Here is a 27,053-nt window from a genome sequence, read left to right on the forward strand (position 1 = left end):
CACACACACACACACACATGGTGAGCCTGTGCTGCCTGACTAGGAAACTCATGTATCATGAGGAATTGGGTAAACTTGCTGTTTATATGATCAGATGCACAAAAATGGTTTCTTATTTTTAAAATGGCCCAGTTTGAAAATGTTAACCAATACCAAATCATCAGCTCTGAAAACATGCACCCAAGTAACATACTGACTGAGCAGGTTATATTTAGGAATGTATATGCATGTACATAGACATATCTGTATATCACAATTAAGGAAAAACATAAATTTAAAAGAGACCAAGAAAGAGGATAAGGGAGAGCTTGGAGGAAGGGAAGGGAGAGAATGTGCTTATATTAAAATCTTAAAAATAATCAAAAGGAAAACAAAATTCCAATGGCAAAAGATGAAAATGTTTATTAGAAATACAGTTCTCTCTCTACTGTGACTAAGTAGATAAAAGTTTTTAAAATTTTTTTCTTATTTCTTTTTTTGTAAATGAAATGTCGTGAGAGCTATTTTTCTTTTACTAATTAAACATGGAATCTTAAATGCAATGTAAATAATTTATTCAACAAATATTGAGAATCTATTACATTTTAGACATAGGCCCAGAGTTTGAGCTTACAAAAATATTTCATTTTCTAAAGCAGAAATTGAGATTTTTTTCAAGATGATAACAGAAGTAATTATTTATGTGAGTTTTTATTACAATATTTTTTTATAACAACAAGGCTGTAGATTCAAGTGATAACCATAGGCCAAGCACAGTCTGTCACAAAGAAAACTAAAATAACGATCTCTCCCAAATTAATTTTACTTGTATATAAAATGTAGACTTTTAAAAAGTAAGCACAAAACCTTTTGTATGTATGTATTGGGTGTGTGTGTGCGTGCATGCATGCTACAGCACATGCAGGGCAAAGTACAGCTTGTACAAGTTGGTTCTCTACTTCCAGCATGTGAACCTAGAGATGCAGCTCAGCAAACGCAGACCCGAAGGCCGCAGCAGCAGCCTTTACCATGGGACCATCTCTCAGGCCCAACATACTGAATTTAAAAAGTCACAACTAGAACACCCCAAGGCACCCACTCAACCCAAGTGTGCATCCACTCTTAACACTTCAGGTTTAGCACTTTCCTAGCCTTAGCAATTTTGATGCACAACACCTCTTCATAATGGACTGTATAATAGTGGAAGAGAGCCTCCCATTTTGCAATGTAAGCTTTTTATCTCCCCTGGATTATTTAAGAATATCTAATACTTGCAAAGGTACCTTATTGATGCCATTATGCTCATGAATTCTTTTACCACTCAAAATCCTATCTTCAGAAGATAAGTACTGAGTACACTGATGACACCCTCCCACCTTGGAGGAAGGGTGTAAGTTTATGTAAGGTCTAATATCACATATAGTTCAGTCTTACAATGCTACAATTGAAATAGGCCCCATATGGAATAGCATTCTAGAGATCAGGCCTCTGTAACGGGCCTTCAGATTCAGCAAGTGCCCCAGAGCTGAGACCACTGATGACTGAACACGTCTCTATCTGCAGCTGGAAGTGCCGAAGACTGCCTCTGTACTGGACAGGTTTAAAGTGCCAGGACCAGTAATGTTTGTTTGACCTACTGTTTCCTTCAACAGTTCACCACATTTTTACCATTATTTTAAATAATGTTTAAATTTACTAAATTACAAAATATGTAAATTACTAAATATGTAAATAACTCAATGTAGTAAATACTACTCATAACAAAACTGCTGAAATATCAAGCTTATATTTTAAAACTATTTATTTGTCTGGTCTTGGTTAAAAATTACAGAATTAACTTTGTTTCTGCCCCACTACCACCCTGATGAAAAATGCTTTACTGTTAATGAATAACCTTTTCTTTATTTTTAACTTCAAACATTTTATGTTAATACCACAATATAACTAAACCAAAACCAATACCATGTGTAGACTCTTACAGGTTAGCAAGTTTGGCTGCCAGCTTGAGATACCACGTTGGCCCCCTTTGGACACAGCTTCTATGTGCCGGCCCTGAGGGTACTTTCCAGACATCACCTCAGTAGTCTGGCTCTGGTATCCTGTTATTCATCAACTCCAGCTAACTACCATCCATTATCCCAGGAGAGCAAAGGTTGCACTTCTACAGCTTCTTGATCTAAACAAGCACACGAATGGTCCTGATAGAATCTGCTTCCCTCTGAAACTTCACAGACCTGGCCTCCATTGTTCCCAGTGTTTCTCATAACATTTGTACTTTCCTGGCTCCCATAAAGATCCAGTAAGTTCTGAGAATGCTTGATCTATCCCAAATGTCCACATTCTTTTCAAAAGGAAACTCGATCATGTTCCTCACAGCAATACCCCATGTCCTTGTTACCATTTTCTGTTCTAGTGTGCTTTCTATTGCTGTGATAAATACCATGACCAACAGCAGCTTTGAGAAGAAGAAAAGGTTAATTTCATCTTACATTTTCCAGTCTATCATCAAGGAAACAGGCAGATACCTGGAGGTGGGAACTGGAACACAGACCACAGAAGAACACTGCTTCCTGACTTGCTTCCTCTGGCTTGCTAAGCTATGTTAGTGTTCTTTTATAGTCTAGGACCACTTGCTCAGAGGTAGCACCACCCACTGTGAGGAAAGCCCTCCCATATCATTCATTAATCGAGAATATCCCACAGGCATATGTCCAGAGGACAATCTGATGGATGCAGTTCTTTGGTTGAGGATACCTCTTCCCAGATCACTCAAGTTTGTGTCAAGGTGACAAAAACTAACCAGGATGCCAGGTAACCAAAATAACCCAGTCTGAGGATCACAGAGAAAGAAGAACAAAGAAAACAGAACAGAGTCTAAGGGTCCTTTGGGGTACCACCAATGTGTGAAGTTTGTTGTGCAGTGTGCCTTTGTGGTATTCCTTGGCTCCCAACCACCAAGATACCCTTCACCTTAGAGCCACAACACTTGCATTGACAAAGCCTTTCCCTTTAGAGCTGTAACCCTTGCACAGAAGAACCCTTCTCCCTCAAAGCTGTAACACTTCCATTAGGGACACCCTTCTTCCCCTCAGAGCTGTAATACTTACAGACGGCATTTTAATAAAATATGGTCAAAATTTTCTTGGATTCAATGATAGATATAAATTTGCTTATAAATTGAATCGGGCTGCCCATTCATATTTTTAGTCTTAACACCAGTGTGACAGTTTTGAGAAGGGTGTTTAAGGAGATAATTCAAGCAAAGGAAGATCCCAAGGATTTGGGGCCAATAGGTCTGGTGTGTTTATAAGAGGAAGAGACACTAGATTCTCTTCTTCTCTCCCTCCCTCTCCTCTTCTTCCTCTTCCTTCTTTCCCCCTTCCTCTCCTCTTTATTGTCTCTTTTCTCTAAGTCTCTGAGAAAAGCTTTGTGAATACATAAGAAAAGGTGATTTCTTGTAAGCCAAGAAATGAACCTTGCTGTCACCTGTCTGTGTTGCCAGTAGCCTGCACGTGTAAGAAAACTGAACAAACATGATATTTTATACAGAGGAAACCACCCTACTAAAGCAATACTTGAACAAAGGCTTGAAGAAAATGAAGAAGCCAAAACATGGGCATATTTAAGCAAAAAGAAACATCCCCAGCAAACACACGGAACAATGGGGGTGCCTGGGATGCTCAAAGAGACATCAAGAAGCCCAGTGTGATGAGATGAGGATGAAAGAGGAAAGCGAGGGGGAAAGTAGCCATGAGTACCAATCACTGTGACCTTTGAACTAAGATTTTGGTTTTTATTGTAGGAGTTACAAGAAGCCATGGCATGGCTTAGAGCAGGTTGGTATCACCCGAAGGATAACATGGAAAGCTTATGATGACTACTGTAGCTCATACTTGATTCAGTTTATAGGAAATATAGCAGCCACTAGTGCCTACACTTCCAGTTTTAAAATTCATATATACCTGTTATGCCACGCAACTCATTCCTTAAATAGGTTGGTAGTTCAGGTAAAGGCCTCAATCCCTTCACACTCCAGTTTCCGTACCTGTGAATAAGAAACAGTTATTAAGAAATTAGGTCCTAGCAGGCTACCAGGATGAGACTTGATAGGCTGTGACCATATGGTGGGGAAGGAGGTCCCCTTCTGTCACAGACCTGGGGGCTGGGGATAGGGTGAAAGAGGGAGGGAGAGGAACGGAAGGATACAAGTGAGGGGATAACAGTGGAGATGTAACATAAATAAATAAGTAAATAAATAAATAAAAGACATTAGGTCCTCTCCGGGGTCTTTCATGCTAGGTTTCCACAAGCTTAAGTAGACATTATTATATTTGCTCTTTAATTAAATCAGCAATTTTCAATCAGGACAAATTTTTCCCATTAAGATATATTAAGTGAAGTCTGGAGACAATTTTTGATGTAAGTGGAGAGGGAGTTACTCCTGGCGTCCACTGGATGCTAAACGTCTAATAATTCAAAAAATTTCAATGAATAATAATCTGCCAACAGCCCTTTTGTTGAGAAACCCTGATTCAGAAAAGAGAAAATTTGCACATTTACACATGTGCTGTACATTACAGTGCTTTCCTGATTGTAGATCTTATAGGGTTCCTGGTCCAGTGATTACTATTATTATATGACACAATCTCGCTGAAGGATTTTATGCCTTGATGACTTTTTCCCTATGGGTGTAAAAATTTAAATTTAAATTATAAAACTCTTATTGCCAAGACGACTTTGGGGGCACAGTTAAACCTTTCTCAAACATCTTCATTGATAACCATTTTGGTTACATTTATTCCTAGGTATTCTTAAGTTGTTTGTTTGTTTGTTTGTTTGTTTGAGACAGTCTCACTATTGTAGCCCTGGCTGGCCTGGAACTCACTATGGAGACCAGGCTGGCCGTAAACTCATAGTGATCGGCTTGCCTCCGACTGCAAGGATCAATGCGTATGCCACCGTGCCTGGGATTCTCAGGTCCTTTAACGGCTATTATGAAGTGTGATGATTTTGCTTAATTTTTCTCAGTGTGTTCATTTTGGTACACAGAAAGTCTTGTGCAGATGATTTTTTGGTATTTTGATTTTTATAACCTGGTACTTTGCTAAAACTGTTTATTAAATCTAAAAGATTTTGGTGGAGTTTAAAGGTCTTTTAAGTATAGGGTCACCTACAAACTGTGATGCTGTTGTTTCTTGCTGCTTATACCACAGTTACTTGTTTCTCTTGTCTTATTCTAAGATTTTAAACACTATACTAAATAAAAAAGAAAGTGGACTGTCTCTCATTACTGATTTTAGAAAAATGTTTTCAGTTTTCCCATTTGGTATGATGTAGGCCACATATATTTGTTGTATGTAATCCTTATTATGCTTAAGCATGTTCCTCCCAATCCCAGGTTCCTCAGAGTTTTGTCTTAAAGGGAAGTATAACTTTGTCAAAGACCTGTTCTGTCTTTATGGACATGATTTTGTAATTGCTGTGTGTTGGTTCCTTTTAAGCACCTTCTGAAAAGTAGACATGATGGCCATGACTTGCTTTAGTTTATTCTGGCCTTGGAAGGTTCTCCATCAATTTTGAAAGATAATTGTGCAGGTTATATTAATCTTGGAATGTATTCACTTACAGAGCTTGAAATACATCCTTGTATGCTTTCCTGGTTTCTAAGGTGTCTGCTGAGAGGCCTGATGATATGGCAAGTTTACCTTTACAAGTTAACATTTCCTTTCTCAGCTTTCTAACACTGTTTATTTGCCTTAGCATTTTAATTATCATGAATAATAGAGAGGCTCTATTTTGGTCATGCCTGCTTGAGATTCTAAATGTCTCTTGTGTGTTATCTTACTTTCTTATTGACCTAACAGAACACCATGACCAAGGCAACTTATAAAAGAAAGAGTTAATTGGGGGATTAGACTTTTAGAGGGTGTGTCCATGACTGACCCTCATAACAGAGACGCTGACAGCAGGCAGGAAGACATGATGCTGGGGCAGTAGCTGAGACTTACATCTTTTGTTTTGCTGTTTATTGAAAACAGATGCTTTTCTCAAACAATATATCATGATCGCTGTTTCTCCTCCCTCTGTTCTACCACTTCCTCTCTACATCCCCGCTCCCTTTTCTGTCACTCATTAGAAAAGATCAGGCTTCTAAGAGATAATAAGAAACTATAAACTATAAACAATAAAACAAAAAACTACCACAGTGAACTTGGACAAGACAAACCAACAGAAGGAAAAGGGCTCTAAAGAAGGCACAAGAATCAGAGACCCCCCTCAGTTGCACTCAGGAATCCCATAGAAACACTACATTGGAAGCCATAATACATACACAGAGGACCTGGTGCAGACTTGTGCAGGCCCTGTGCATGCTGCTTTGGTAAGCTTACATTTTAAGAAACAACCATGAGATAGAGGAGTCTTACTGGGAATGGTATGGGCTTTTGAAACCTGAAAGCCTGTTGCCAGGGACACACCTCCTCCAACAAGGCCACACTTCCTAATCCTTCCCAAGCAGTTCCAATAACTGGAGGGCAGACATTCAAATACATAAGCCTATTGATGCCACTCTTGTGCAGACCACCACATGTGTGGATGCTCATTGTAGTCCTTAGATGTGAGAAATTTTCTGGTTCAATCGCATTGAATAGGTATTCTGTGCATTTAGTTTTTAACCAAGTTCCTTTTTTAGCCTGTGTATTATGATCTGAGGATCCCTCCACAGTTTCATGTGTGTGCACATTTGATTCCCAACTAGGAGCACTGTTCTAGGAGATTATGGAGTCTTTTAGAGATAGGACCTAACTGAAGAAATTGAGTTGCTAAATGCTGAGTCTTGCAGGTTACAGCTGAGTCTCACTCGTAGTCTCGTTCCCTGTCTTGGCTTCCTGACTGCCAATGTGATGTGCTGCCACAGGCTCCCACAGCCACGGAGTCCCCATTACCATGACTTTACTGCCATGAAGGACAGTGCTGTGCAAACTTTTAGCTATGACAAGTCCCTTTTCTCTTAGGCAGGTTTGTCAGTCATTTATTGTGGTAATATGAAAAGTGAGGAAAACACCATGAATTCTTCATTGTCTCTTCATTCTGTCCCAGAGTTCTCAAGGTTTCTGGTCATGCTTGGTGGTTTGTTTTCCTACATTTTTCCTACATCTAAATGGAATATTTTCTAAAGCCATTGATCACGGCTTTAGTAGGCAAAAGTAGGCTGTTGAATACAAGCATTTTAACTATTCCAGCCTTTTTGGATTCCATAATTGAGGAGTTACAGTCTCTAGTAAGACTCATCTCACTTTGTCTTTTCATGTTTCTGTGTTGTAAGTTGTGCACATATTGGGATGTGTATCTCTTTTGGTTTTATTTGGAGGTCTTCTTGATAAGCAGCCTTCTCTGGAAGATACAACTCTCCAGTGCTTTTCAAAGAAGAGAGAAAACAAAAAACCCTGCTGTGGCAGCAGCAACCAAAGCAAATCAGAGAGAAGGACAAGTACAACTAGTGAAAATGCTATCTACCAAAACACAGCAGGAAGAGGGAGAGAAAACCATGCCACTAAACACACACACACACACACACACACACACACACACACACACACACACACACCCAAGCACCTGATTGTCAATAAAGAAAAAAATGAATGAAAAATTAAATAATTATAAAAGAGAGTAAACTACAAACACAAAGATATAGAATAAAGTAAAAACACAACAAAAAGATAAAAGGTCAAAACAGGAGCATAACAAATAAAAATAAAGGTTTTAAAGTGACAAAGTAATGGGCCAACTTCTTAATGGGAGTCTGCCATGTGGAGCGGATGACCAGTAAAAGATAGAGCCGCTTATCTTTCTTCCCTTTGAGGGTGGTGCTATGCCCAGAATGATCAAGGGTAAGATGTCTGCCAGGGCTGCTACAGTTTTGAAACTTCCTTTCTTTGCATTCCAAGCTTATCTCTGCATCCCCTGGCCAGGGCACTTTCTCTCTTGCTCCAGAGAATTCACTGGGTTGGCTCCTGTCCAGGACAAGGGATGTGTCTGAATACACTGGAGAGTGGGAAAGCAAACAGAGTGCTTAGCTCTAAGCCAGAAAAACAATGGTTGCTTTTATTTCCTCCTCTTCACTAAACAGAAATGTAAGAGGGTTGGGGGCATGGAAGTTCAGAGACAATATTAAAAATATAAGAATAAACCTAAAGGTCAGAGGTACTAGCAGGAGAATTTAGAAGAGAGAAGAAAGGAGAGAATTCTGACTTTGAGACAGACATGGAGATGTAAGTCAGGATGACACTAATAGTGAAATAATACTGCAGGATAACAAGGATGCTAGAGTCAGGGATGGAATCTTAGAACATGGAACTTATCTAAGTTCAATTTGAATTTCTATTGAGATTGAGAATGTGAAAGAAGTGTAGGCACAGCATGGATTCAGTGAAGAAGTCTAGAGTGGAGGTCAGAAGAGTCAACCAGTGTATTCAGTTATAATTAAAACTATGGAATCAGATAACCAAATGAATGCCTAATAAGTAACAAAGGAAGAGAGTAAGGACTGGGATTTAGCACTCAGTGGCCAGATAAAGAAGGATGGGCTAGGCCACAGAGACACTCAGAGTGGCAAGTACCTACCGCCAGCCTGTCCACCTCTCTAATTAGGGTCTATCACTGTGATGAGATACCATGACTAAAAGTAAGTTGCTTTCTGCCAGCATATTTTATTACAATAATAGAAATGAACCTAAAACAACATAGTTTTGCATGTGATCACATGTGTAGAGGTCAGGGGTGATGTTTGGTGTCTTCCTGTATAGCTCTCCTCCACTTTGTTTTATTGAGACAGAGTCTGTTACTGAAGGCAGGGCTTACTGACTTAACAAGACAAGTTAGCCAATGAGCTCCAAGGATCCAAATGTCTCTACGTCCTCAGTGCTAGAATTCCTGGTACAAACCACTATGCATGGCTTTGCACGTTGGATGCTAGCAATCTTAACTTGGTTCCACATGCCTCTATAACCAGTCATCTCTCCAGATCCTTAGCCTACTTCTTGGCTTTCTCTACATGAACCTTGTCATCAACATAGCAGCAACATCTCCAAAACATATTCCACCTGTGATTGCCATCCCTATACTTCTAATAATTTTTAGGATTACACTATGGTAATTCTTCAGGCTTAAGTGTTCTAATACACGAGCTTGGCAATTTCTCACTATCTGCCTATCCTACTTACTTTCCACCCTAACAAGGCAATGGAATCTAATATCTGTCGTTATAATCAATTCTCTGCACTTACCTGCTTCTACTGCATTTCTAAAACTTCACAGTCTCGTTGAAGCCCACTTATCCCCTTTATCATGCACATTTGATTAATCAGTTCACTCACCACGCTCTGAGACTGCCACCTTACAACTGCAGATGTCCTCACAAACTCTCATCTCCATTTCATTAAACACTTGTCCTCACTTACTAGCCTTGTCCTTTTTATTAGTCATCAACCTGACAGAAGCAAGCAGCACTGCCTCATCTTCTCACCTCTAAATCATTGTGTCTTTCTAGACTTGTACTCACATTTTTACATTTCTCCCTTTTATAATGGGACACACCACTTATTATTTTAAAATTCTGTTTCATCCAGACATAAATAATCCCAGGATATAAAATTCCATGTATTCGAAATACCCAAGCAGATAAGTGCATCCCAGTCAGAACACACATTGGTGGTTGCAGGGAAGTGGAGGTGGGGAGACTAGGATATGAATGACTGCATAATGGGTACCTGGTTTCTTTTGACCTGTCTTGCACACAAGGGACTGATAAAAGTCAATCCAGGGAAACTGAGGTAAGAAGGAATCTGTAAATGCAGAAGACAGAAGTGCATAGTATTTGCTCTGAAACAGTTCATTAACAGAGACAGTACATTACGGCGAGCGATCTTGTTTATTAGGCTAGCTGTCCTTGACCCCTAGAGGAAACCTCAGAATGGAAAGCTTTTGGGGAAAACTGCTATAAGCGTACGAATAATAAAGCCCTTCAGGGAGCTTCTGTATCAATTTTTTATCATAGGCATGTGTGCAATGGACTCTTCTTCCCAAATAATGCTTTTTTTCAATTTATTGTGGTTTGGAACAAGTGACTCATTTGATTCTGATAACTTGGAGGGTTGAAGAAAATCCTTGGAAGCTAGATAGGGATGGTAGCTGCACAGCTCTGTGAATGTACTAAGTGACACTAATTGTTGACTTTAAAATAATTGTGTTTTGTTATACCATTTTCACTTCAATATAATGAAGGATAGCCATTTTCCCCATATTTAATCAGTCTTCACTCATTATCTTCTAGTCATAATAGGTGATATGAGACCTCACATCATTGGTTTCTTATTTCTTTCTTCTTAGATGAGGCCTATCAACACACAAGCACACCTCAATGTCTTAAATGATGATATCAATAAAACAAAACCCTCCCCTAATCCCTTCTATATAATGTATAAAAATTTCTGGATAATTGATTTTAGATACCAACTTCCAATCCTCATTCCACTCTAGACGAAGTGAATCAGAGGCGAGAGACAGGCTGCACTGGTAGACAGATAGGTAGGAAAGTAGGCAGATAGACAGACAGGTGTGTGTATGTGTGTGTGTGTGTGTGTGTGTGTGTGTGTGTGTGTGTGTGTGTGTGTGTGTGTGCACATATGTATATATATATGAGAGATATATGAGACTTTATATATTGTAATCTAGTCACATAAATCCTTTTACCCCTCTCCTCCTTCTTCCACCAGCACCAGCCATACTCTTCCTACCTACCACTTTTGCATATTTCTGTTTTTTTTTTTTCTTTGTGACTACCTGGGTTGAACCAGAGCCACTTGTATAGGCACAGGTGTGAAGCTGTTCACTGGCACTTGAGTAACTAGAGGTTACATCACTGTTGGCCATGTCTTACTCTCTTCTAACAGCCCTGACTGCTTCCAGCTCCTCTGAACATGGTAGCACTCATGGCCCAGTCCCCTATCTATGACTCAATGGTCATTGGCTCTTTCTAGTACCCTATGCAGGCAACGCCAGTACTCATGAGTTAGTGAGTGCCAAGGCTAAGTAATGTGCATTAGACACTTGTCTTAATGAAGGTTTTATTGGTATGACCACAGCAACTCCTATAAAGGAAAACACTTAATTGGGGCTGGCTTAGAGTTCAGAGGTTTAGTTCATTATTGCCATGGTGGGAAACATGGTGGAGTGCAGGCACACATGGTGCTGGAGAAGGAGCTGAGATCTACCTTCTGGTCCGCAGGCAGCAGGAAGAGAATGCCACACTGGGTACAGCTTGAGCATCTGAGACCCCCAAAACCTGCTCTCAGTGACATCCTTCCTTCAACAAGGCCGAACCTGCTACAACAAGGACACACCTCCTAATAACACTACTCCCCATGGACCTATGGGGCTGTCTTAATTCAAACCATTACAACAGTGTCTTGTGGCTTCTTCTCTATCATTCAACTCTCACATTCTTTCCACTTCTAGGATGTTCTCTGAGCTTTAAGGGGGGGGGTGTTATCTGTGTCCCATTTAATGCTGAACACTCAATAATCAGTTGTTCTCAGCATCTTGACCAGGCACGGATCTCTGTACTAACTGCCATTCACTGCAGAGAGAAGGTTCTTTGATCAACTGAATGAAACACTAGTATTTGCATATATCCATAAATATTGAGGAGACAATTTGATGTATTCACTTAGCAAAACAAAAGAGGTAGGTTTACCCCTAGCTTATATCACTTGTTCAGCCACAGGTTCCCAGTACTGGGCATGAACACCACCCTACCACTAGAGTGGGCCTCAGATTCAATAAAAATCAGTTGGGTATTGTAGTAGTTTGAATGAGAATATGCTCCCCATAGTCTTGGGCCTTTGAATATGTGGTCCTCATATGGTCTTTGGGTAGGTTCAGGTGATGCAGACTTGCTGGAGGAAGTGTGTTACAAGGGCAGGATCTGAGATGAGAAGGCTTTCACTACTTCTGGTTTTCAGTCTCTGCCTTATGCTTATGTCCGATTTCACCCACCATGCTGTTTGCTTTCATGACTCTGCTCTGTCATAAGGGGCTAGAACCATATGCTCAAATAAACTCTTTATTCTATATATTACCTTGGTCATGGTGTTTTAGCAGAGCAACAGAAAACTAGTACAACTATCCCCCCAAACAGTTATGTTACTATTTTACCAGCAAGCACGTTTTGTGTGGCAAGTTGGCATTGTAACATGCCTGGGACAATGGTTGCTGACTTTTCTCCCCCAGTTCCAGCCTGTAGGAGGGAAATTGCAGTTCAGCTATAGCATGGTTTTTCTGTATTCAGAAACCAAGGTGTATCTTCAACAACAGGGCCTGACTAAGTAGTTCTTCTGTGGTCAACCAATGGTAATGGCTATTACTTGTAAAATTTTGGAGATGCACAAAGCCTTCCTTCTCATTGACTCCTAGGGTGGTGTCCCACACCTGGCATTGGGATTTTTATTTAATCTATTGCTTCTAGGATTGACATTATTAATCCATGCATGGTACCTCCATTCAAAGTCTTTATAATTATGTTTTTAAAATTAAAATATAGTGGGTTTCTGTGTGGATTCTTCATCAAGACTCAGTTTTCATTATTTCCAAATAGCATACGTTCTCTCTCACCCCTCCCCCACATTTAACCCTGAGCACACCTCACATTCCCTCCTTGCTCCTGCTAGAGGATAAGGCAAATCATAGTTAGCTGCTGGAAAGCAGCCCCATATCCACACACCTTGGATTAAAATGAAAACATATTCTTATACTATATCTGTATTTTTATTTGTTTTCTTCCTTTTCAAAAAGATTTATTTTATGTATACACATGAGTATGCTGTCTTCGTGCACACCAGAAGTAGGCATGCAATCCTATTACAGATGGTTGTGAGCCACCATGTGGTTGCTGGGAATTGAACTCAGGGCCTCTTACCTGCTGAACCATTTCTCCAGCTATCTCTGTGTTTTTTGAAGAAACCAAAATTCCAAAACACTCACTACTCCTCTCTTTGCTCATGATCCCCTTGCCATTCTTTTTTTTTTTTTTTCCATTCTTGCTTTCAGGTCTTTATTGACATTTCGATTTAAACAACCAAGTTTAAAAACTGCAATCTATGACCCACATATAAGGATATGCAGTCTTCAAGTTTCTGGACATGGTTACCTCACTCAGGATTCCTTTATTCAGCTCCACTTGTTTTCTTGCAATTTTATGATTTTTTTTTTTAACAACTGAATAAAATTGCATTGTATTTATTCATCCGTTGGTACTATCTAGGCTTCTCCACTTCCTAGCTATTATGAATGGAGCAGAAGTGAGCACTGATGAGCTCTGTGGAAGAGTACGCTGTCCCTTGAGTTCTACTAATAAGTCATATGGTAGTTCTGCCTATAGATGTTTAAGAAGCCCCCATGCTAGTTTCCAAAGTGGCTACAACCCCTTTCTGAATATTTATGCCAACATTTGCTATCATTTCTTTTCTTGATGATGGCCATGCTGACTGAGATGAGCTGAAATATTGGGGAAAGTTGTAATATGCATTTCCCTGATGGCTAATGATGTTGAACATGCTTCTCAGTGTTTGTTAGCTGCTCATATTTCTTCTTTCGAGAACTTTTTGTTCTGTCCCACTGCTCATTTCTAAACAGCAGTGGGTTTTTTTTTTTTGATACTTAGTTTTTTCAGTTCTTTATATATTTTAGGGACCAATACTATATCAAGTGTATAGCTGTTAAAGACTTTTCACCACTATGTGGCCTCCCTCTTCAGTCTTCTTTGGTCTGCTGCTCAAAAGCCTTTTGGTTTTATGAAATTTGACTTGGTGATTGTTGGTCCTGTTTCTCTAGACTACCACAGTGCCTCAGAAAGTCCTTAAGTGTACGTGTAAGGGTAGGTACTCCTTACCTTTTTTCTCTAGTAGTTTCTCAGTATCAAGTCTTATGTTGAGGTCCTTCCTTGATCTGTTCAGAATTGAGTTTTGTGCAGAAAGAAAGATAAAGATCTAGTTTCCTTCTTCCGCATGTTGATATTCAATTTTCAAAGTATTTTCTTGAATATATATTTTTGGCATCTTTGTCAAAAAAAAAAAACAAAAAAAACAAAAACCAGGTCTTTGTTTTCTTTTGATTGCTGCAATAAACACCATGAACAAAAGCAACCTGGGAAAGACAGGATATTTATTTCAGCTTATAGTCCAACACTGAAGGGATTCAAGGCAGAAGCTTGAAGCAGAAGCCATAGAGAAACACTGCTCAATGTATTGCTCAGGTAGCTTTCTTATACAGTTTAAGTCCACATGCTTAGAGATGGCACCACCCACAGTCAGCTGAGCCCCTCTATATCAGTTAGCAATTAAGACAATGCCTCAGTTAAATGGCCACAGGACAACCTGATCAAAGCTATTCTGCAGTTCAGGTTCCCTCCAGCCAGGTAACTCCAGGCTTGTGTAAAGTTAATAACCGAAAGCAACTATTACAGTGTAATTGCTTGGATTCATATCTGCATACTCAATTCTATTCCATTGATATCCCTGTTTAGTACCAATACCAGGCTGTTTTCATTACTATTGCTATGTAGCACAAATTGAAATCAGGTATGGTGATAGTTCTTGAAGTCTTACTTTGTTCAGGATTATTTTCGGTTATCTTTGGTCTTCTGTCATTCTATAAAATTTTTAGGATTGTTTTCTATGTATATGAAGAAAATCCTTGGAATTTTTACTGACTGAGGTATGAGGTAACACTGAATTTGTACTTTTATTTTTGTCAGGTGGATACTTTCTGTCACAGACATGAGGACAAGTTGTAGAGGCTTCACTTGACAAAGTTTCAAACATCTCAGGCTGATCACCACTGCCCTTAAATAATATGTATAGTCCAGGCGTAATTTTGCCTAAAAACTATTTTGAAATCTGATTTTTCTCCTAAAACTGCCTTTCTCTCTATTTCTTAGCCCTAATGAAATTTACACAGGAAAAAAATTTTCCCACAGAGAATGAATGTTAAAAGAAGGCATCTGGCCAAAGGCTCGAGACAAGGAGAGAGTTTTGGCTCTGACAGTGAGGAGCCAGGCAGAAACTTCTTGAAAAGGAAATTAGGAGTTTGACATAACAGTACCTGGTTAGATATTGTTAGCTGTAGATAAGTAAAACTTGTTCCTTTGGAATCTGCTTTGATAGCAATAGAAGGTGGGCTGGGCCACCTTGCTTCTCTGATATTTTACAATAGAGGGTCCCTTGGCAGTTAGCCTCAGCTTGGATAGTACACCTGTTGGTTTGAGACTGGAAATAAGTCAAGTCTTCTTTATGTTGAGAATATTTAGTTCAAGCTATGTTGATACGACAATCATGTAAACACAATGGCTTCAGCCTGGGATAATGTATGATTAAACTTTCCCAAGTATTGTTTAAGAAATAATAATCAGGTCATGCTTACCGCTGCTTGAGTATTGATTGATTTTTGCTTATGCCTTATTGTAGGCTATACAGAACTGCTTTTATTTCTTTGTTAGATTGTTTTCTTGCTCTCTTGATTTTTAAAGGCTCTATTGATTATGAAAGATGAGAAAATCATGATGGAATCTGTAATGAAAAAAACTGAATTTCACTTTAAATTAAGTACTGGAGTTGGATCAAGGAGTAACAGAGAATAAAAAAGCAGAAGAAATACAGTTCTCCCGGGCTACAAGATTTTTCAGTTTGTACCACATTTACCTGAGTCTCAGTATCTTAGCATCTCTTTTCTCCTCTGTTCTTAAATTGCTCCTCAATAACTAGAATTACAGAGGTGGACCATCATAACCCTATTTTTAAAAAGATCTATTTATTATTTTGTGTACATTTCTCTGCCTGCATGCCCAGAGAGGGCATCAGATCACATTATAGATGGTTGTGAGCCACCATGTGGTTGCTGGGAATTAAACTCAGGAGTTCTGGAAGAGCAGTCAGTGCTCCCAAACTCTGAGCACCTCTCCAGCCTCATAACCCTATTTTTAAATGGTATTTTGTGTTAATAAAAATATGATTCAATCCTCAATAATGTGAAGCAATAAATAAAATTAAGAATTATTTTAAGGCTGAATCTATCACAATCTACTTCAGAATATTAGTCATTGGTTACATAAATAATGAAGCTTTTTTTTTTTAATATTTTACCCTATTTATCCCCAATAATTTGCATCCAGTCCTCTCATACTTTTATCATACTTTACACCCTTTTGGCACTTACTAGTAAGTTTCTTTCACCAACTTTGTCCACTAACTTTGGTGGACTTCACTGTTGGGAGCAAGCAAAAGAAATTTATTCTAAGTAGTAACATTTAGTTTTCAGACTCCATTTAATCATGGGGAGAAATTAAGTTCAAGGTCTCAGGCACTATGGGAGCTTGGGGCTTTCTAATAGCTAAACATCTTCTTTTGTAAGGAAAATAGCTGAGTCCAACATCTCAGGGACAACTTTTCTTTCTTGCTGGCAGGGTCAAGCTAAGTTCATGTTGCCAGGCCCAGGAACCAACTCCTATCCTGATAGATGGAAACTGCCTTGCTCAACTCCTTATGTCAAAATATGATTGGATAATGCTCCACTCCACCCTGTTCCACCTCCTTTTAGGCTTTCATCCTTTAAATATGCTGTATAACATCCCTTTAGGGTAGTAGTTTACCTACTGAGTCTGTTCTGCAGTCCTGATCCATCAGTAGCGGCTGATTACAATACATTTTTGTCACCTGCATTGACCTGGTGGTTGAGTTATATTGGATTTAAGCGGACTCCACAGTACCACTTTGTTTACTTTCTGCTGGGCTGTAAAAAACTACAATTATCGACAATACTATTATCCCAGCATCCAGAAGAGCACTTTGCATGTAGTATGTACTCCTCAAAAGTCAGTGGACACTGAATAGCATAAGTTAAAGTGACCTTAGAAGTTCAATACTAAGCCGCCAGAGTGTCAGTGGCCTGTAGTCCCAGCAACGAGGATAAGGTGGGAGGCAGAAGGTCTATATTGGATTGGGCAGCATAGGGACACCTCCTTTTCCGGCAAAAGGACCAAGAAAAAAAAAAATCATTTCCAGTTGCATCAGGGCCAATAAAGTTCCACGTTACTCCTATACTCTGCCAAAAACCCCAAAAAATCCTCTGGAGTTCAGGTTTTTCTTTTAAATTCTGAGACTGAACATTTTGAAAGTGCACATATTTTAGAGTATACCCTTTCTAATACTGAAGTAAATGTCGCCAGCTTTAAGGCTTTTCTGAAACCTTTGGCCAAATCTATGTCTCACTCTGGCTCACTTCGCCTCACCTTTCATCCTGTTCGCACTCTGTCCCGGAGAAGGAAAGCACAGTTCTGTGCAGTGAAGTTTCTAGTGGGGAGGCGGAGACCATGAACCCCAAGTTTCCCCCTCCTCTAAGGTGACTAAGTTAGTCTGCCCCTCCCACAGGACGGGATCTGGTTCTGGCCCACATTCCTCCCCAGCGCCTCTAAGCACTCGGTAGGTCCTCAGGGTCGCCGGAAGCCCCGCCCCGCTGCGGCCAGCGGGCTCGCGCATGCCCGGTGCGCGCAGCCTCGTCCCCGTGGGCCCCCGCGCGCGTGCGGCGCGCTCCCTCTCGCCCGCTCCGCCCCTCTTGGCCACTCCGGAGCGCGCGCTGCCGGCTCGCGGCGATTGGCTGCTTCGGTGGCCGGCTCTTCGGGCCTGAGAAACTGCGCGAGCGGAGTGGGCGCTGAAGGACCACGGGCTCCTCAGGTAACGGCGTGGACCGGGAGGGGAGGGGGAAGGGGAGAGAACCTCAGGGTGGGCTGCAGCCAGCTGGGGACTTCCGGCCGCAGCCCCCCTCCCCCTGGGGGGTGGGATGCCGGAGCGCAGCGCTGAACTGGCCGCGAAAGTGCCGGCCACCCTCGATGGCCCGCGTCGCGGTGTCCTCAGGTGACACACCGCTTTTTTTCTCTGCCAGGTTTCGGCATGGTGACTTTCCAAAGAGGCTGAACACTACTGATTCAGAAGTGTAGGTTGTTTTTCCTGTAAGTCTTGGCGAGTTAGGTATTCGTCCTGGCTGGACCGCGGATCCACTCTGTGCCCTTGGGGGACACTTAACAGTTCTCACCCTTGAAAGCCCAAGCGCAAATCTAGTGTAGCTCCCCACGCAGGTAGGAGCCTACTGTAGTAAGATACGGCTGCATCAGGAGCAGGCTTTTCTAACTGGAGGATGACACCACCCAATGGTATTGGCGAAACACTTCAAGCTGGATAAACTACAAGATCTAGCTGCAGGATGGGGGGGGGGCAGTGATAAAAAGAAAACAAAACAAACAATAACAACCAAACCAAACCACCGCCACCAACAAAACACCTGTTTCTAAGATAATAGGCCTTTGGACGGGCTTTTTGGTGCATTTTTATGTGAGTTAATTCCCAATGGTGTAGACAGGTATAACCTCTACCATGAGTTACTTACCAAAGTTTCTTCTTCAGATCTGGCATGGACCCCACATAATATTTTACGTAGGCTACCATTCCATACTGATTATTTATTACCAACTTGCCACAACCGAGAGTGACTTGAGAAGGAGGAATTGCTTTCATCATATTGTGACCTTTTTTTTTTTTTTTTTTAATTAATGATAGATGTGGGAGGGCCCAGATCAATGTGGGTTTTATCTCCCCTGAGCAGGTGGTTCTTAGTTGTATAAGAAAGCAAGCCTAGCAAGCCAGTAAGCAGGGTTACTCCCTGGGCTCTGTCTCAGTTCCCGCTTCAAGGTTCCATCCTTAAGCTCCTTTGGTAGGTTCTCTGGGTGATGGACCACCTAACCTCCCTCCAGTTTCTTTTGGTCATGGTATTTGTCTAAGCTACAGAAACCAAACTAGATCACTTCCTATGTAATAGTATACCAATACAATTAACTGAGGCTAGCTTTGTAAAAGTGAAATAACATGAATTGTTTCATTAGATCAAAGTAATAATGGCTAAACAAATATGAATAGGAGATGTACACAATTTTTCTTCAAAGGCACATCGTATAAAATAAAAATCTTTGTGTGGTAGCTTTGAAAGTTTAATAAACATATAGAAACATGCGTAAGCCATGTGTACAACTTACTGCATTTTCATGAAATATGTATGCTCCTTTAGTATCAAGATACAGAGAGAACATAAGGGATGGAGAGATAGATAGATCAGCAGTTAAGAGCGCAGGGCCCGGTTTTATTCCAGGTACCTACATGGTGTCTACAACCATGTTTAACTCCAGCCCCAGGAAATCTGACGCCCCCTTCAGCCCTCTCAACATGCTTATATGCTCTGTATATGCCTGTGGTGTCAAGACATAGACGCAGGCAAAATACCCACATTTATTTTATTTAACATTTATTTTATTTAATAATAATAATAATATTATTATTATTATTATTATTATTATTATTATTATTATTATTATTATTGCAGCATAATAGTATTTGCATCCCAGAAAACCCCACTTGTGCCGCTTTCCAATAGTAACTATTGGATTTGAGTTTATTTACATGGGAATCTATGGTACTGGGGCCATTACTGCCTCATGGCTTCCTACTGCTTATTTTTTGGGTTGGGGGTGGACGACCAGTAACTGAGAAAGATACATAACAGCATTAAGGAGAATGTGTTACCATGTTTGGGTTTGGATTCAAATCTCTTACACATGTGCTGTCCTTTGTTTTTTTCTTATTTACCTCAGAAATAATGAGACTTTTTCCTAACTATTCTTATCCTACCTTTACAATTGAAGAACAAAAGGGAAATGAAAAAGAAAGCGACACATGTTTTCTTTGATATTCTGTAGAACCCTTAAAGCACAGGCCCGTGCCTAGACAGTCCTGAACACTGACTACAAGTGAGTAAAGTAAGATGAACTCTGGTGCTACTCTTCGAAGCTCATCGCTGCTCTCGGAGCATGACATGGCCTGACTGCATTATTATCTACTGGATTGAACATATGTGTGCTATTAAATTTTATAAGCAATGCTTTGGGCTCTAGTGCTTAACTGTGATGATTCACCCATCCTGGTGGGTGGTGGCTTTTTAAACAGTCTTTAACAAGCAGTGGGGTTTATCTTTTCTTACTCTGGACACCCTGCTGTGTACTCAGTACCAGTAAAGCTTTCCCTTGAGTATTATTTCAGCTAACACTTGCAGCTGACATGGGGTCTGTTTTTTAGGTGGTTTTAGAAGTGAACTTAATTCATTTTTAGGAGTATGCAGAGGAGAGGTTTGGGGTATTCTATCAGTGTGATAGAGATTTATTTTAGTAATTCAGAATTCTTTGACTACTAAGCAAACACAGATTTAAGATAGGCCACACCTTCTGACATAAAATATACAAGCACTTTAAAAATGAATTCTAATGTGATAACCTGCTAGGCAGCAATAAGTAACAAATGTATTACTTATTAAATTAAGAAAAACAGTGAAAGAAATAGCTCTTTGTGAGAGTTTAAAAACAGAGTTACATTTTAGTCTCTCTTTCACTCTTTTTTTTTTTTTTTTTTTTTTTTTTTTTTTGAGGCGGGGTCTCCTGCTCTCTGGCCTCTAGCTAAATGGCCGAGGATGTCCTTGGGTCTTCTGTTGCTGACCCTGGAGAGTTGTCTGTGGGGTTACAGGTGTACACTACCATGCCTACTGTCTTTTCTTATTGTCATTAAAGAAACAAGGTCACCCTGTGTTGCTCTGGCTGGCCTTGTCTAATTAAAAACAAAAACAAAAACAACTTTTTTTTTTTTTTGAAATAGTCTGTCTTGTTGAGAAGTTGGAAAAAAATAGTATATACTGTCTCTGAGTTAGAAGCTTTCACCTTAAGGTTTTTTTTCGGTGGGGGGAGCATTGGGATGGTGAGAAACTGATAGGTAGTCAATAAAAATAATATCTCAAATTTGTATTTGTAATCCTTATTTAGGCTAGGGGTAGATAGACAGGGTAAGATAGTGTCACTCATGACACTGGGCAGGGACACTCCTAGGTGTTATCAGGAGAACCAACAACTGGGGGTCTTTGGTACATTGTGTTCAGCTCAGGCATTTGATGGCTTAGGTGTATTATATATATATTTATAGGATGTAGCTCATCATATATCAAAGAAGATCTTTCTAGAATTCTGTATTCCATATATAATACTTTTATGTTACAATGATATACAATGATTATAATGTACAAATATAATGTACTTCACTAAATAACTCTTATATAAACTGAATACATCGACTAAATACAATTGTAATCAATGAATAAAACTATTAAATTACAGGCTATGTCTAGATATAACTTTATATTTGTGCATGTTTTGTCTGTTTGTTAGTTTGTCTGTTTTAGGTTTTTCGTTTTTCGTTTTTTTTTTTTTTTTTTTTTTGTATTCTAGGAACTAGTCTGGATGGCACCATGCTATATTTGTTGCTGTGCTTCTTTTTATTTTTCCTTGTTTTTTGAGACACTGTTTCTCTGCATAGTCCCAAAGCCCTGAGTGTCCTGGAACTGGCTATGTAGACTAGATTGGCCTTAAGCCTTCGGTCATCTGCCTACCTTTGCCTCTCAAGTTCTGGGAATAAAGGCATGTGCCACCGTGCCAGGCGGTTATCCCGTTTCTTGAGTCTTTTCCAATTTGTTCCTTTTTTTTTTTTCTATTTTGATGTAGTTCTGTCAGCCATCTTTTGGTTCCCTTGTGTATAACTGGATGTGTTTAAAGCATCTTAAAATTATTTCATGTGTGGATGCTTTGCATGTATGCATGTCTGTATAGTGTGTGCAAGCCTAGTGCCTGAAGAGGCCAGAGGAAGCCATTGGATCCACTTGAACTGGAGCTAAGATTGTTGTGAAGCCACGGTATGGATGCTGGGGATTGTACTGGTTCCCAGAAAGAGCAGCCCAGCAGCCCTTGCTCTTGAAGCTGACCCATCTCTCCAACTCCACAACTGGATATTTTGAAATTCAATGTATGTGCACACACACGTACACACACACACACACACACACCCTTCCCCCCTCTCCCCTGCTGAGGCAGGGTTTGGCTGGCTGATCTTGAACTCACAGAGCTCTTCCTCCCCAAGTCCTGGGATTACAAGCATGCCCTACCATGTCCAGCTCCATTTATATTTTTTATTGTACTTTTTGAACTCTGTTATTTTGGAAGTTATATATGTTTAGCATTCGTTTTCTGCTTACCATAAAGACTATAGCATCCTTTATCTATCTCATACATGGGCACTGGTATGTGCTTATACTCTTAATTTTTTTAGTATTGTAAACAGCACTGGAGTTTATATTCTTTTTAAAATAATTTACTCAGATTACGTCCCAATTGTTATCCCCCGTTCTTGTATATATTTATTCTACCTTTTGCAAGAGGTTAGATTTCTACAAATAGAATTGTGGACTCAAAATATTTGCACATTTAAAACTGTAGTCTATGTTTTGGGTCCCCCTCTCTCAATGGCATAGTTTTTTATAAAGTATAAATGTTTAGTTTAAAGGTTTTTAGGCAAACTTTTCACACAAGTAAGTTTCATTGAAAACTAGTTGTACTGTATCCTGTCTCCTTTTCCTGGTTAAAACAAGAGAAACCTTAGCACTGACACATACTTAGGAAAGTTGCTAACATCAAGGATGAAAAAAAAAATGCCCTGGATGTTTTCAGAGAGAACATAAAGATGGGTTATCAAAATAAAAGAAAGGAACTGCTGAAATACAATGTTGCCTTCATTTGAAAGTTTTGAAGGACAAGACTTTTCAGACCCCAAGCCTATAGCAGAAAGTCAGAAATCAGTGAAAGGTGGAGGATGGGTACGGAGTAAAGACATCTCTAGACAGAGAAAGTTCCTGAAAGTTCTGGGAGCTCTGTTCTTAAAAAAAAGCAGTAAAAATTTGTGAGGCAGGAACTATTGAGGACTTGTTTACCGAGTCTTGGCTTTTTATGTCTAGATAGATGTTTTAATTTAGTAGTGACGAGATATGATAGATAATGATTTGCATTCAGAATTTTAGATGTAGCAAGATAGGAAAGATGTTTTCTTCAATGCTGTCAAATACAAATATCCAAAACACTAAGGATGTAACATTTATATAATTCCTGATTGTTTCATGGTTCTTCTTGCTGTAGGTAGTTTATTGTATATATGTGTAATAATATAAATGTATATGTAAAAAATAAAAAATATTTAATTAAAAAACCTTAAACAAACAAACAAACAAAAAAACAAACAAAAAAGCCAAAGCAGTGAAAAACATCTGCAATGTTAGAAAGCACAATATAGCTCAAGGCAGAAGAGTCCAAGGCAGTGTTCCAGGAGTAATAACTGCATACAACTGAATAGCAGGCTCCAGATCAAGCAGAGATTCTCCCAAGGACGATGTCCAGACAATTAAGATTATTTAAGATATTTTGTAATCCCTGGGTCCAAATTTTCTTTATTAGGCCTTTTATATTATGAATTTTATCTTGTCAGTAGATACACACTCTTGTGGGTTTCTGTCTTGTTACTGAGCTAGTATTGATTGATTATTTTTAAAGAAGAGTTTATTATTATATAAACTGTATTATATAACCTGAGGTTTTTAAAATATGAAAGTCCCCATTTGGGTGTGGTATCAAATGCCTTTAATCCCAGCATTTGGGAGGCAGATGCAGGCGGATCACTGTGAGTTCGAGGCCATCCTGGTCTACAAAGTGAGTCCACAAAAGCCATGGCTACACAGAGAAACTCTGTCTTGTAAAATGAAACAAACAAAAGACAGTCCCTTGATAACTTTACCTATAATTGTATTTTATAAAGTGTGTTATCTGAAATTAACATAAGAAAATATTAAGTGGAAAATGTAAGAAATAATTCATGTATTAATATAACCTCTAAAAATAATTTAAAGGTTATTTCCGTGCCTGTAATCCCAGCACTCCGAAGGGAGATTTCTGTGAATTTGAGGCCAGCCTGGTCTACAGAGCAGGTCTAGGACAGCCAAGGCTACACAGAGAAACCCTGTCTCAAATAAAGTAGAAAAATTTGAAATATTATAATAGCATTACATTATTTTCCCATTTCTCTCCTTCCAAATCTTCCCATACCCTCAACCCAGCTCTCTTTCACATTTATGCCCTCTTTTTCTTTTATTACACACGCACGCACGCATGCACACACACAGATGCGTGCGTGCAGATACAACCTGCTCAGTCTCTATAATGTTACTTGCACGCGTGTGTTTCCATTTGGTATTGGGTAACCTATTGACGGGCTTTTTCCAGGGGAGTGCTGTTCCTCCCACTCTCACATTCCTTAGTTGCCTGTAGTTCTTTGTCTAGTGTAGAAGCCTCGAGTTCTCTCTCACCTCATCCATATTAGCTGGTCTACTGGTGTCATCCTTGTTCGGGTCATGTTTAGGCCACCGTTTTGGGTGAGACTTGATAGGAGCCTCTTCTGACATTTCTAGGAGACACAATCTCACAGCAAACTTCCTGTTTCTCTGGCTCTTACAATCCTTCCTCCCCTACTTCACCAGTAATCCCTGAGCCTTAGGGGCAGGAGTTGTTTTGTGGCTAGATGTACCTGTTGAGACTGGGCTCAGCAACTTTGTATTTTGATGAGGTGTGGTTTTCTGTACTGGTCTGTGTTGCAAAGAGAAGTTTCCTTGATAAGGTTGAGAATTGCTTTATCTGTAAGTGTAAGGACAAATGTTTAGAGTGCTTTTAAGGATTATTCTGGTTTAATAAATTAGAAGTTGTAGAATAACCTTTTATAGCTTATAATTCTGATTAATTTGTATTATTACTAGTTCTGTTAATATTTTAATGTAAGTCTCTGGATTGAATGTGCTTAAGTTTATTACAACTAAGTATGTATAGTAAAACACAATATTTATGATGTTCAATACTGTATGTGGTTTTAGACATCCACTGTGGCCTTGATAAAGAGAGACCTAGATCTCTTTTTTGTTGTTGGAGGCTCAAGTATGGATGATAATCTTCCTTTCTCTCAGATTGATGTACTATGTACATCTAACAAATTTTAACACATGATCTTACCATTTTTATTGAAAATTTTAAGATTTAAGTCTTAACTTCTTTTTTGAATCATGGATTTGTTAAAGGATTTTTCTGTTACTGATTTCTAGTTTATTTTAGCTGCAACATAATGCCTGTTTTGTGATTTTAGTTCTGACAGATGCCTTCAGCCCTGTTTGGTTGACCAGAATAAAATTTGGTGTATGTACTTGAAAAGATTCTATAAAGTTTGTTTTTGTTTTTTGCTTTGTCACTGTTACAAAAAATACCTAAGGGGGGAGGGGAACCAAGAAAGATTTGTTTTGACTCATGGCTTCAGGTTGGTCACTGGCACCCTTGCTGGAGGGAGATAGAGCTTGGTGACAGAAGAGCATGCTAGAGCATAGCTGCTAACCTGATGGCAGCAGGGAAGCACAGACAGGGAGAGGAAAAGCCTAGGGACAGGATGGACCCTTCGAAGGCCAGGCCTGCGTGACCTCCTTTCTCCATTCAGGCCCTTCCTCTAAGATTCCTCCTGATTCACTCACCTCTTAGAGTCCATTGTGTGGCAACCCAAAACTGTAGTACATTTGCCTTTACAGGGATATTTTAGATTCAAACCATGACCGTATTCCAAAAAGACAACTGGACAATAAAGTTGCTAGCAATTTTTATCCAGAAGCCTTTGCAATAGGGGGAGAAAGGGAATGTGCTCCATATCAAATAGAGCAAGGACAAGGGGAGCTACAGATAAGGGGCAGGGGCAGAGGCACTGGATGAAAAAGGCCATGAGTGTACAGGGAATTCTGGTTGAACCCAGTGACAGGGGTCATGAAGGCAATCCAGGGGTCATGAGCATCTTAAGATGAGAGAGCCTCAAAACTGTGTAAGCAAGATTCTTGTTAAACCTGAGCTATGCAGAACAGAGACAAACAAAGAAAGCTGAAGGCTGAAGCCTAATTGAGTGGAGGATTCTAAAATAAAGTTTGGTCTTTATCATTCATATTATTAACTTTTCTATAATGACTCATCTGAGTCTTACTCTCCTGTTTCATAAGAGATGTGGTGAAGCTTCCAGCTCTGGCTTTTTTATTTGTCATCTTAGTTATAAATTAAAAATATTTGTGATTTTATTCATTCGTTTGCATCTGTATATATGTTCATGTACACACCTGTGTGTCAGATGTCCTTTATAGGCCTCCATCTTTTCTTCTGTAACAGCATCCTTCAATGATCCCGGGCCTCCTGTTTGCTCAGCTAGCTGAAGGTCAGCCAAACGCAACTGTCCTCTTGTCTCCATCCACTTTGGGACTTGGGCTATAAGCATGCACTTTGTATAAATGCTGTGGTCCACACTCCTGTCTTCATGTGGCCCAGAAAGTGCTCTTAACTGCTGAGCTGCCTTTCCAGTCTCTTTTCATCAGTGTCCACCAGAAGTACTTGTTGCTTATATGTTATAGCCTTCCCTATTTAGGATTTATGTCTGATTACTTTTTCAGTTTGCATTGTATTTTTTCATTTTACTTTGTCTGATTTATGTATTATTTTGGTTAGTGCTTGCATCCTTTTTTGTACTCTGCTGCATTATTCTGAGTAGTATATAATTTTAAAATCGTAACTTGTGGAATGTTTCTGTCATTATGTGTTTTGTTCTTGCTCTTGTTATCAGGTGTGCCCCAAACTCTATAATCTGACAGTGCAGCACAAGTTTCTAAGTACTCATCACATCATTGGAAACATTTTTGTGGTGTTGTTTTACTTTTCTACATAGAATTGGATTGTAATTTCTCTCAGATATTATTTACATTAGAGTGTTAAAATGGTGTTTTTCATTGTCTCATTAGGCATATAATCTAAATTAAATTTAAATGTCTTTTGAATGTTTTTTTTTTCTGACAGACTTTAAAGCAGCATATCTCAAAACTAATTAGTATTTTAATACTTTTATTGCCTTCAAAATTTAATGTAAATTGAAGACACTTCCTTAATTTATGTCGAATAGCTTATTGCCAGCATGGGAGCTGCAGATACTGTGTGTTATAGCTTACAA

The 27,053-nt window shown here is 39.4% G+C and overlaps 2 protein-coding genes across 3 annotated transcripts in view; one reads left to right on the forward strand and one right to left on the reverse strand.

The window, feature by feature from the left end:
* The window catches only part of Slc25a21 (solute carrier family 25 member 21), a 526,752-nt gene extending 509,245 nt beyond the window's left edge, over nt 1–17,507 (reverse strand). The window contains exon 1 of one of the 2 annotated variants that reach the window (XM_051146419.1): nt 17,318–17,507. In XM_051146419.1, the coding sequence (XP_051002376.1) occupies nt 17,318–17,324 (7 nt within the window). In that variant the 5' untranslated portion in view covers nt 17,325–17,507. Of the gene's footprint in view, nt 1–13,924; nt 14,041–17,317 lie in introns of those variants that run through there. The other variant, XM_051146428.1, reaches the window with a different exon arrangement.
* Nucleotides 17,508–17,665: 158 nt separating this feature from the next.
* Mipol1 (mirror-image polydactyly 1) overlaps nt 17,666–27,053 on the forward strand; it is a 264,233-nt gene continuing 254,845 nt past the window's right edge. The window contains exon 1 of the mRNA XM_051146465.1: nt 17,666–17,759. The gene's annotated coding sequence lies outside the window, so the exon portion shown is untranslated. The remainder of the gene's footprint in view (nt 17,760–27,053) is intronic.

Source organism: Acomys russatus, chromosome 1 (genome assembly GCF_903995435.1).
Source record: "Acomys russatus chromosome 1, mAcoRus1.1, whole genome shotgun sequence".
In the NCBI taxonomy this organism is placed as follows: domain Eukaryota; kingdom Metazoa; phylum Chordata; class Mammalia; order Rodentia; family Muridae; genus Acomys; species Acomys russatus.